At 33.9% G+C, this 13,354-nt stretch overlaps 1 protein-coding gene across 4 annotated transcripts in view; it reads right to left on the reverse strand.

The window, feature by feature from the left end:
* Positions 1 to 362: 362 nt before the first annotated feature.
* LOC117903961 overlaps positions 363 to 13,354 on the reverse strand; it is a 28,328-nt gene continuing 15,336 nt past the window's right edge. Inside the window, exons 1-3 of one of the 4 annotated variants that reach the window (XM_034816483.1) lie at positions 9,809 to 10,141; positions 8,723 to 8,933; positions 363 to 5,313 (exon numbers count right to left, since the gene is read on the reverse strand). In XM_034816483.1, the coding sequence (XP_034672374.1) occupies positions 545 to 5,313; positions 8,723 to 8,933; positions 9,809 to 9,967 (5,139 nt within the window). In that variant the 5' untranslated portion in view covers positions 9,968 to 10,141 and the 3' untranslated portion in view covers positions 363 to 544. Of the gene's footprint in view, positions 5,314 to 8,722; positions 8,934 to 9,808; positions 10,142 to 12,485; positions 12,505 to 13,354 lie in introns of those variants that run through there. The other 3 variants (XM_034816482.1, XM_034816481.1, XM_034816479.1) reach the window with 3 other exon arrangements.

Genomic DNA, 13,354 nt, shown 5'->3' on the forward strand with positions numbered 1-13,354 from the left:
TTAAGTTCAATTCTTATAGTATAAGTTTTTTTTTCCCAAAAAGTATTAAGAAAAAAATTATTAAAGAAAATAATTTTCTAATGTGATTACAATATGAAAAATATAAAAGAAAATCCAATATAATTATAATTAGTTAAAAATTTATATATTTTAAAATGATTTAATCTTTACATAGAAAAGAAAAAATATGTTAAATGGATTTGAAATAATTATAAAACAATTTATTAATTTTAAATCTATTTTTCATTTTTTATTTTTTTTCTTTAAGTTTTTCTCCCTCACATTCTCCCTCATATTTTTTGGGAATCAAACATACCCTTGTTTGAAAACAAATGGAAAAATTAGGATATCTTAACATCTCCTTTACTTAAAAAGGCAAGCACAAGGACATAATTATCACAATATCAGGTTTACTACACACCAGATTCATATATATTACATATTAATATTCTAATAGCACACACCAGTAGAGACTTCAGACAGGGGGAAATATAAGGAAAATGACACTTTCAACCATTTATTGGTCATGGCATAGAGTGCATACCTAGTCGACAGGAAGGGCTGAAGAGAGAAACTCCTCGTCCTCCAAGAAAACTTGGAGATTCTTGGATCTCATTAAGAACCCAACTGCTTCCTCATCAAAATCCAGGAGGAATGCCAACATGATCAGTTCGGCGAGATCAGGTATATGGTCTTCTTTCTCCTGTAAGACGCCCTCTGATATTACTTCAGCGAAGATTGTACCATATTCGATTTTATTTTTATGTCCACCCGATATCTCCATCTTCTGCATGAAAAGATTGGAATCCTCCCGGTCCCAGCGCATCATTCGTCTTGCATCAACGGCCATGGTTTCCCCTGAAGACATTGACAATCTATAGCTTGCTGCAATTGACTCCTCCGTCTCAAACACCTTAAGATTGAGAAGGCCTTTGACAGCGTCCAGCCTTTGTCCTGCTTCCATTTCAATAGAAGGACCAGCGAGAAAGCCAAGAATGAGTTTCAGCAGGCCTTTTCCGATCAAAGTTTCCTTCTGAGACACTTGCTTCAGTTCACTGGCCTCCAACTTGGAGATTTCTTCCTTCTGTACAGATTTAGAGATAGAACGAACACCAATTTCCCTGTAGATGTCAAGCAGCTTAGTCCGGGGCAAGGAAGGGATGCTTGGCTGGGGATACCACACAAATATTGAGTGAGGCGAAGATTGTTGGAAAAGATACTTCAGCTGGAGGTCATCTGCAATGAAAACATCACGTTTGTCAAACAGCATTATTCTCTCCGATCCTGATTCAACCGGCAGTTTTGACAAGCTGTCGGCAACAGTTTTCTGTGTGTTTTTACTCCAGTGCTTTGAAACATGGGCCCAGAAAGCACAACACTCCGAACGTGACAATTGCTCCCTTGAATTTTCCCAGTTATTCCAAAGTTCGCAGTAGTCATCAATAGAAGGATTGGATTTAACTTGCATGACTCTGCAGAAAAGGCTGAATAATTCCGCCTTATAGTGTTTCTCTAAAACATTCAGCTGTGAACTGAAGAGACCATCCTTGTCATGAATAACACATTTTTCAGGACTAACCCACTCTCCACTGTCACTCCCATTAGGGATCCAGATCCTTCTAGGAGTATCATTGGAAGGCGACCAGCCGTGTTTATTCAAGTAATTATAGACTCGAACAATGGTTGAAAATTCAGAATGAAAATCAAGATAGCCAGCAAGCAAAGAGCACCCATTTAACACATCAACGGTCACTCCAATTTCTCTGAGCTCGTTCTGGTAGGCTGTAATGTTGGGGCCATAGAATTCTTCATCAATGAAAGGTCCATCGTTTCTCTGTAAGAAAGAACCCCACTCAGAGCCAAACAACAAACTTTGGCCTGGAGACCTATACCCAGCATTGGTTTTTAACCAACTTTGAGAAACCTTTTTCCGGAAAGCATTAGTCAAAGTATAACCGTCTTTCAATAATATCTGGATGCACTGCAGCAGAGAGAACACACTTTCAGGAGTTATGGTGCTGGGATCTTGGGGAAAGTAGACACCTGCAGCCACAAAACTCACCCCATCTTTATACTTGATGGTAACACCCAGGCTCCTCAGCTCTTTACTATATTCATGAATTCTCTTGCCATAGTACTTGTCACTATCATCAATGAAAGGAAGCACAGTAATTGAACTTACAGGTTCCCACTCTGGGCCAAAAAGAATGCACTCTCTCGGTGATCTAGGAACACCAAGCCGTGTTTGCAGCCATTTTGCCTGACAGATGTCGTGCTTAAAATCTGAAGGAAACTTGTTGTTTGTCTTATTAATCTGTCTGTAAGATGCGAGAAAAGACAGAACATGTTCTCTTCCAATGGAAGATGAGGATGCACGTTTCTTGAAAACAGGAGAAAATTTCTGGGTTGCCGCCTCAAAATCTACCACTACTCCTGCTTGCCCCAACTCTCTTTTGTAAGACAAGATGGTGGTCCCATAGAAGTCTTCATCAATAAGTGGGAAATCATTATGGAAGACTTTCAGAAGGCAGCCCCACTCAGTATTAAACAGGAAACATTCACTAGGAAACTTGTAGCCCATGTTTGTCTTCAAGCATTTATTACCTTTAAGCGCCTGTATAAGTTTATGGGCTGGTCTTGAATTGCGCTCACAATCACGCATGCATTCAAATATCAAAAGAATAGCCTCGGCTGTTGGATGATTTGAGCATGCTTGAGACTTTAAGTGATCAGTAACAAGCTGGTAATTTTTGTTGAAGCCAACTACCACACCTAGCAATTGGAGTTCCATTTTGAAACGAAGGATTTCCTGGCCGTAGTGATCTTGGTCGATGAAGGGGATGTCACTGATTTGTGATGCAGCTTTCCATTCTTGGTCAAATAAAACAGATCCAACTGGAGACCTGTGACCACAGGAAGTCTTCAACCATCTTCCATCTATGATACTCTGGATGAATTTATCAGCCGGAAGAAATCTAAGTCTCAAAAATCTGATGAACTTAAGTATTTCAAACACACTGGATTTAGTCAATGCAGAGGAAGCTGCAAGAGACATGAGGTGCCTCCCTATAAACTCACACGCTTCGCCATATTCAAACATTACTCCAACAGTTTTGAGCTCCTCCTTATAACAATTGATGCCATTTCCATAAAATCCTTGGTCAATCAATGGAATATCAACCATTACCGACTCGTCCTGCAGAAGATTTTCATCTGATGAAGCAAGCAGGAAAGACTGTGATGGTGGCCTGTATCCAGGACTGCCACTGAGGGAAATTTTAAGCCAGCTTCCCATCTTAATGGATGTCAGGAACTTATCTGGCAGACCTTGCTTATATTTCAGGTTGTGAATCCAGTCCAACAGCAAGAATGCATTTTGCTTGGTGAGTGGTGCATATGCGGCAGATAACTCGGCGTTGGGAGGAGATATATCAGGTATATCAGAAGCTGCAACATGAGTTTTGAGAAACGTCATTAGCTGCATCTCGTGTGTGAATGAACTTGCATAACTGCCTGAGCGCAAATAGTCTTCTCCCAGCTCAACATAGCCTGCTCCCCTCCACGGATTTGCACCCATTAATCCCACCCATTTGCTTCCGTTAGCAGGAACGAGAACCCCTTTTCTCTGAGTGCTCACATGCCCATAGTTATCTACAAGTGGCATGATACCACACAAATTGTCAACATCCCCCTTTGGTAGATAACTCTTCGAGAGGGAATGATAAAGGAAGTGAACATAGGCGATAGCAAGCTGTCGGTCACCCTTAAGAGAATTACAAAGAATGACTGCAAAGTCTTTCACACTTACAGCGCGAACCTTCACTTGATTTTGAAGCCATTCCAAGAGAGTCTCTCTCTTAAAAAAAGACCTGATAGCTTCTTGTGTGCTTTTGGGCATAAAATATCGATCTGTCACACGTCTAAATTCCCTGTTCCAGCCTATCAACCATGAAATATGCTGAGACTCACGGGACATACAAATCATACTTTCACCATTCCACATTGTGACATTGCTTGTAGCGCACAAAACAACATTTCCATCAGGACCAACATATTTTAGGAGAGGAACATTCTTCATGTCGGTGCTGTAGAAAGAGGAACTCCATTTCTCAGCAATAAAGAGTAGAAGCTCCAAATAACCATCCTCTGCCACTCCCAAAACAAGATTGGAACTCTTGATACACTTGGCATACCATTCGCTATTGACAGGTTCCACACCAAGGAAATTCAATATGTGATCGTACTCCTCTGTATCAAATGAAGAATTCAGAATATACTTTCCATGGGATGACAGAGAATGCAAACTTACCCCTTGCTTCCTTGCCTTTTTCAGGATATTCCAGAAAGAAGGCATTAACCTACCCACTTCACAAGGTTTACGAAAGATCTTCTGGTCTGAATACGACTCACATGGTACGATGTTGTTCTTAAGCAGTTTTGCTTTGATCAACTCCCTCACATCATTGAGCTTTGGATAAGGAGAGCTGTAGATAGGTAAGAACTTAAACATTGGGGTCAGTGTAGAAACTGGAACATCTTGTGATGTTGTAACCAGTGAAATAAAGGCATTAAGAAAAGCAGAAGGCACACAATCTAGAATGCCTTGGTTCCATTTGTTGTCCAAGAGGATTGTTTCCCTGGATGATGCAAGAACAAAATCTGCCTGAATAATGAAAGGAAAATTTGTAACCATCTCCGTGGGAAGAAATGCATAGACTCCTGGAGAGCTTATCCCTCTATTCAGTCGCTGTCCAAATGGAAATGCCAGCGTAATAACCAACTCCTCCACTCCAAGTCTTCTTTCTACTTGATTTTCCTGCCTGACAGGGAACTTCTGCCTCCACATATAGTAGCTGCATTCTTTTTCAGTCATATCCTTAGCTCCATCCGTGGAGAGATGGAGAATATAGGAATCAGCATCAATATTCTTCCTTTTAACAAAGTTAATTTCACTTGAAATAGATATAGCATTCACAGTATTGAGCCTGGGATCCTCATTATGTTCCTTGACAGAAAACTGCTTAATCTTTGAAAGAAATAATAGAACTTCAGGTTGAATACTTGAGAGCTGTTCCTTCACAGGGCCGATCTTGTCAGGCTTTAGAGGCAAGATTATGGTAGTGGTTGGAAGGACTGCATGAGAACCGTATATTTGCTTTATGTCATCAAGAGTTGGATTCCACTGAACCCATTCAGGGACTATGTACCCAAGATTGCTGTGCGGGCAAGGCTCTTCATTGAATCGTATCTGATATCCATTACTGAATATGTAAGGTTGTGCTGTGATTAGAAATACACTCTTGAACCCAATTCCTGCAGATTAGCAAGACGAGATGTTGTATAAGAAATACTTCTAATAAGAAGATAAGTAACATAAATAAATAAATAAATATTTGGTAAAGAGATCAAATTGGTTAACAGAAAGCCTTGTTCCCATTAGATTAATTGAAAATTACAAACATACTTGTCATCACATGTTCATACTATTGTTCGGCCATCTAGCTCATCAGTGAGCTTCAGTACTTCCGGAAAAAGTCCAAGACACAAATGCTCTCTCAATTATGAGTACATACACAAATGTTCTTGCGTAAAACTTCCGAAAATTAAAATAAAAGCACCCCAACTATTAAAGTTGACTAGAAATTTTGCCTAGGTCTACTCAACTAGAAACGACTCACATAAAGACAAAATCTAAGACAATAAGGAATATGTTTCCATCTGTGTTAATCAAACTAACTCATGACTTGAATAAACTGTTTCAGCCCCACAAGTTCTATGACATGAAGGTCTAGTTGCTCTATGCTTAAAGCTTAGGTAAGAGAGTAAAGGGCTACTCTGTTTCCCTTTCAAAATTACAGCAATTTGTAGTATATAATTTGCCACTAAAGAATGTAAAAATATGAGGGAAGGAATTGAGGCACCAAGGAATGAAGGCCTGTGCATGTGATGGCCAGAGTAGTCCTTTCACATGCGTAAAAAAACATCAAAGATCAGACAGGGAAAAGACTAAGAAGGCCAATTTCAAAGGAATTGAAGTCTGCAGAAGAACCTCTCCAAGAAAATAAAAAAACTAGGGCAATCCGTTATTATTGTTGTTTTTGGTAGCACACTGCACACAACTAGGTATTTGGGATAATTATGATTTGCCTATTGTAGGAAGAGTTCAAATATTTTAGGTCAAATGATACTCTGGAACATCGATAACATGATTGTAATTCCAAACCTTTTCACTAACATTGGTTTTTAATTGCAAAGGTAACTTGGGTTTCCTATTACTGAATTTGGAAGCCATTTCTACCTTTGTAATCATGCATCTCCACGCATATGAACATTTCCATTTATTGTACACGTCTTTGACTTGATACTTAAAACTAACTCTCACTCTTATATGTTGTTGAGAACTTCCTTACATGTTCTTCATATTTCTAGTCAATATTTCTTAGGTAAATTTATATATGGGTGTTCTATATTTCAAATCGGCATTTTAAATGCATGGATTTCAATAAGGAAATGCAGTTCAAGATGTAAGGATCTAATACTATTCTTTAGGGGAAGGATAAATGCTAAGGAGCCATAGATAGAAAGCTTGAAAACGAATATTCTTCATGCATCTTTCATTCTTATTTTTATCTTGTTTATTTATTTTTCCTAATATTTACATGAGTATTCTAAATTAAATGTTATACTATTATAAATTTTTCAATACTTAACGCCTATACTATATCGACTCAATGTTGAATCAGTCAAGTTTTCAAAACCAATAATTCATCCAAAAAAATTAAACCCTGTGAACTTCACTACTACCCTATGTTGTCATTTGTAGCTAAAGTAAACCAAGAGTCAATATTGGTAAGCAACATTAAGGTTATGTTTGGCTCTTGGAAAGTATTAAGAAAAAAAAAAAATTGTTAAGGAAAATGATTTTCTTATATTTGAGTTTACCATGTAAATACAAAAGAAGATTAAATATAATTAAAATTAGTTGGAAACTTATATATTTTTAAATTATTTAATCCTTATATAGAAGAATTGAAATAACCTTGAAGTAGCATATAAAAATAATTTATTAGATTTAAATCTATTTTTTATTTTCCTTTATTTTTTCTTTCTAATTGTTTCTCTATATTTTCTTTCCATTAAATTTTCGGGAACCAAACATAGCTTAACAAATAAAGCCTTTTGTTTTCCTTTCTACCCTATGTTGTGTCATTTAAATAACATTTGAGACTTTCTCAAGCAATAACAGTATGAAGCATGGTGAGTATAAGTTCCAAGGTATACTTTTGTTTGGGACTGGAACCTTGACCCTCCCACAAACACTCCCTAACCCTTTACCACTTGAGTCAGGCCTCAAGGGCTATATCACAACCTGCTCAATGACCCTCCCTTAAGTTTATATAGATGAGCAGAAAGCTTTTGGAACCTCTTGGAGTCATCTACACTAGTGGAGGAGTGTGAAAGGTTTTAGAGAGATCAAGAGGTGTTCACATATCTCTCACAAGAGTGGAAGACAAGGGAAGCATGTGGGATGTTCTACAGAGTTCCAAACAAGTCTTGTAAATACTTGTAAATAACCTTCATACAAAGAATTCTAGGTTAATGGGGAACCTTTATGGTTCCAAAGAGTTCCTAAGGTGCGTATAAATAGGTGATGGTCTCATTTAGCTAAGGCACCTAACCAACCAAGCAAGTGAGAGCTTCCAAGCATTCTAAAAGCTTCTTTGTGCAATAAAGCTTCATTTCTCTAAGTCTTGCCTATAGTTTTCATTTTAGTTTCTAAGTCGTGTGCATCTTAGGCTAGCAAGTTAAGCAAAGGAGAAGGTTGACTTAGTAAAGACCAAAAGTCTTGCCTACAGTTTTCATTTTAGCTTTTAGTGGTGTGCATCTTAGGCTAGCAAGTTAAGCAAAGGAGAAGGTTGACTTAGTAAAGACCAAAGTTGGGTTGTCTAGCTGAATTGATAAAGCTAACTTTTTGACTTGAATAAAGTGTTTCTACTCTAAAGGTTCTAAGAATTGAGGATATACTTGATCTGTAGTTAAAGATTCCTCAACTGAATCAATAGTACCTCTAGAGTCCACTTCTTCCCCATACTACGAGTGAAAGAGAAAATGTAAAGACTACCATTAAAGCAGCCCAAGCGAGACTTACTATATCCATGTGAATTATGTCCCCTATCTCTATGAATATGAAAGAATTTTTCCATTATTGCTCACTAATAATAGTGGAATCGATGGTGCAGAGTCAAAAAAGGATTCTGACCCAAGACCATTGATGAACCAATCCCATAAATCCACTTATAACAAAACAAGTTCTTATAAGATTTCTAGTAGAATCAGAAAACATTAAGCACAAGCAAAATACGAGTGACACCCTTGGAAAGTATCAAGGGAATGTTTCTAATGAACATGTAAGAATAATAAGATCCCTTGTTTCTTTTGTTCCCAGTATTAATGAAAGGCATAAAAATATAGAATCAAGATAGATCACTATCTACTATCACATACCTCTATTTCCCATTTTATCTAATCCTTATTGTCTCCCGATTGTTTCACAGAGACAATCGGGAGACAGTCTATCGTTGACTAGGGATTACCGAAAAGAAAGAATTTCTTTTTGCACTTTTCTATTTGACAGAGAGTTAGAGCCTGCTCTGTTTCCTTTTAAAATTTACAACATGGAAGATGGAGAGATATGAGCGAAAGAGTCAAGAAATGAAGGTACCTTTCTCTCCAATATAGCCACACTTCCTATTGCCTTTCTTGGTGGACCTCCCAACACTGCAGATAGACTCAATATTTTTAACTGAAAACCCTTTTTCGTTGTTGAAAATCAACAATGTCGCGGATGCTCCAGTGCCAGTTATGTCCTGTGAAGTTATAACGAGCTCCAGTGATGGATTTACACCTTCCTGGTAGTCATTATCTTCTGCATTCTGTTATGTAAAATTCAGAATATGTGATTTCTTCACATTTAGATTTTCCAAGAGCAAAAAAATGTAACCGAAGTTTGAATGTAACAAAACTAATTCTCAATCCATATCACTTCACTTTCCAATCATGATGATCGAATTAGAATAATAGATAAGTAACATATTCTTCAGAAAGTTAGTGCAAAACTAATTCTCAATCCATATCACTTCACTTTCCGATCATAATGATCGAATTAGAATAATAGATAAGTAACATATTCTTCAGAAAGTTAGTGCAAAACTAATTCTCAATCCATATCACTTCACTTTTCGATCATAATGATCGAATTAGAATAATAGATAAGTAACATATTCTTCAGAAAGGTAGTGCAAAACTAATTCTCAATCCATATCACTTCACTTTCTGATCATAATGATCGAATTAGAATAATAGATAAGTAACATATTCTTCAGAAAGTTAGTGCACCAATTTAATATTTGGGTTGAACTTGTGTTAAAGTTTTCTCAATACGAACCAAAACCAAACCTGATTTAGTGTTTTTATACTTGTATAATAATATTCATCTCCTTTTTAAATTTTAAAAATATCAAATTATAAATATATCATATACTTTCCTAAGTTTATTTTTACTTTGAAGATATATCATATAATTATAAATCTCTAGTTAGTCATCTCCAAGAAACAAATACCATATAAAGAAAACAAAATATTCAAAAGTCTCATAACCGTCATTTTCCTTAGTTTTCTCAGCAAGAGGAACAGAGCAGCGCTCAAAGCGCTCAAAATTTTAAATAACATAACAAAACAATGGCTGCATACAACGCAGAGTGCCCATCACATCTCTAAAAACAACAAGACAAACATATAAAGCACAGACCTGAATGAGTTCCATGAGGAAATGAACATCCTTAGCGTAAAGCTCAGCTGAGAGATTCTTCACCGCCTGGTGAAGATCCTCCGTCAGCGGATTCTGCTCTCCTCCGATCGAGAACTTCGTCCTCCTTATCTCCTCTATATGCTCCTCCGGCGTCGCCATTACGACCACTCCTCCTTCTCGATTCACACAAAGCACTCTTCAGTCTTCACTCTCAGTAGAAAGATGCCAAGGGCACTAAATGGCAACACACAGAAGTGTCTACATATATAAAGAGACGCACTTAAAGAATGTCCAATCCATCGTCGTTTTGTGTGGACTAGAATGTGAGAAACTTAGTAAAGAAGCAAAACTTGTGAAGGAAGTAAGCAATCAACGGAATCGACATCAACTAAAGAAAGAGAAAAAAAAAGGGGCGAGACGTACGGACGAGGAGACTTGCTCGGGTCTACGAGGTGTGGTTCCATGAAGTTGGAAATTTGGAATCGTCCTTGCATGTGGGAGTGAGATTTCAAAGTGGTGTATTTTGATTATTTTCGATATGCCCAATAAGAAACGACCACGTGTAAAATAGATTTATTTCTACCTAATTTTATATTATCCAATTTTTTTGTTTGAAATTTCTAATTTAAAATAATTACTAAATCTTATAAAAACTTGATTCAACGAATTACAGTGAAGAAAAAGGCATGTTTTATTTTATTTTTTAAATAAAGACAAATCGTATAAAAAAACTATAGAATTGTGATTGAAAAATATATCCAAAAATGGAGAAATTTAAAATTGAATGAATTTCCATTTGAGAAGCTTATTCTTTTATACCTGATTCCTAATTTTCCATTCTGATCCCATTTCCTATTACATTTATTCAATCATTCAAATTTAATTATAAAGATCAATAATTTAGATTTAGTGGTAGATATAATAACTATTTGATAACTTAGCAATTTTCCTAAATATAAATTTTTGCAAAGTTTTATTAAAAAAAAAAGCTCTTATTACAGAAAATACTTTTCGATTTATTTTAAGAACAAAATTTTCTTAAAGAATTTAATTTGAAAATTTTATTCCACGTATAATACATCTGTACATAATACATAATGTAAAAGTTTTTAAAATATCATATTTTCAATTGTTTTTCTAAAACAACTCAAATTTGTTATTATATATATATATATATATATATATATATATATATATATATATATATATATATATATATATATATATATATATATATATATATATATATATATTCAATAATAAGAAAAATTAATCAAATATGTTTTTTTAAAATAAATAAATATTTTCCAAATACAACTTATTATTAACTGTTACCAAATAAGCCTTATTTTTTTTTATATATATAAAACACTACTTGGGCAAAAATGTTTATACAAAAACTATAAATTTCATTTTTTTGTACTTTTAATGTTTTTTTCCCTGATAATTTGGTCCTATATATTTATATAAATATTTCATTTTTTTTTTATATTTTTACTTAGTGATATATTTTTAATCATACACGATAAAGATTCATATTTTGAGTTTTGATATGATACCAAATCCATATGCTAAGGATATATTTTAAAATTATTTTTGAAAACAACCTTTTAGGTTATATTTTTGAGCTATTTTAACAAAAAAAAAAAATTTAAGGAAAAAAAATCAAAATATGTTTTTTTATTGGTTATCCCAAAATAAGTTTTTGAGAATTATTATAAAAATATGATTTATTTTTTTTAGAATATATAATGGTTTTTCTTGTTTTAAAATAAAAATCAATACATATAAAAAAAGTATTTGTAAGGAATATTTAAATACACAAAATAAATTAAAAACATTTCAAATTTATAAACATAATTTTGTTTTAGAAATTATCATACAAATATTTTTTAATATTATTTTTGATCAACCTATATTTTTATAATTGAAAGCAATTTTCTAACTTAGAAAACAATTTTAATAGACTTTTGAAAAAAAAAAATAGTTTTTTGAAAAATTATTTTAAAGATGAATTGTTTTGAAAACAAATTTAAGATATTTTCATTTATTACTTTTAAAGTGTTTTGAGTAATAATTGAAAATATAAGTAATATTTTAAAAACTTTTATGCTAATAATACTTTAATGAAAAATAAGATAAAAAAAAACTATTTTTCAAATATCAAATGTAATTCTATTTCTAAAAACAATTAAGAAGTGATATAAAACTAATTTCAAGAATAGTTTTTAATTAAATCCTTAATTATTAGTCAAAATATTATATTATTTAATCATATTAACTTTGATGATTCACTTTAATGCGATTATTAATGAAAATGTTATTTTATTTAATATTTTTTTACCTTTAATGATTAACTTTAACCAAAGGGGAAACCTACGGGCGAAGGAATTCGAAAGTGGAGAAGGAATCAATAAAGAATGAACAAAAATAAAAATAAAAAATTTAAAGATTTTAAAAGGCACCCACCCAGTGGAAAATGAGAAAAAAGTTTGGGCCATTGTACTAGAAAGTGACGTCACTATTCCTCCACGCCGAGTCTTTATGGACCATAGAGTTCTTGCATTGTCTTTTCCTCTCATTTTCCAAAGGGAGATGGATAAAAACGCATTAAATCACTGTACAAGTAGAACGGGAGTTTCCAAGAGGATAATAAATTAGGAGAGAGGAAGATCCCAAGGTCTTTTCCGGGAAACCTGCCACCAATAATACACACTATTCGTTATTTTCTATATAATGGAATTGTAAACTATAAATATGAGCTAATAATGAGACCGACAATCTTCTAAAAATACTCAAAATAGAGGGTGGCAATCTTATAAAAAGACTAGGGATAGCAACTCAATGGTTGAGGATGGGTACCTATATTATTTAAAATTACTCATATTTCCATCCTAAAAAAAGTTTTAACTAAAAAATGGTAGATTGAGATAGGTACGGAATTTCTAAGGTTGCAACTTGGACAGGTTGAAAGTTAACTTGAGTTTAATTTAAATTAAGAAATAATTAACCAAAACTCAATCCAATCCGATTTCTAACTTGAAGTACTCAATCTTGTTTTTTTAAACTTGGATTAAATTTGGGTTAATAGAGTTAAACTCAAGTTGATTGGACAAGAGTGGAGTTAGTTGGGTTACATAATTTAAAATTTATTCATAATGGTTTTTTTTTAAAAAAAAATTATATATATTTATATAAAAAATAAGACAAAATTTCAAGATAACAATAAAAAAGTAAAAATTATTATAAAACAAAATAAAAGAAGAAGAAATCAAGAAAGAGATAATAGAATGCACTAGAAAACTCTATTGAATTTCATTAGAAGTCTCTTTCTTTTATAAAGAGTTACAAAAGATATTTATAGATTATCATCCACAAGTTAAAGTATAAAAACATTAAACTGGGTTTGGGTTGGGTACATATTGAGAAAACTTAATAAAAGTTCAACCCAAATATTAAAAACATCTATCTAAGCCCGTCCAAATATAGGGTTAGGTTTGGGTTGGCCCAATCCAACCCGGCCAAGTTGCACCCTAGCAATTTCTC

Source organism: Vitis riparia, chromosome 17 (genome assembly GCF_004353265.1).
Source record: "Vitis riparia cultivar Riparia Gloire de Montpellier isolate 1030 chromosome 17, EGFV_Vit.rip_1.0, whole genome shotgun sequence".
NCBI lineage: Eukaryota > Viridiplantae > Streptophyta > Magnoliopsida > Vitales > Vitaceae > Vitis > Vitis riparia.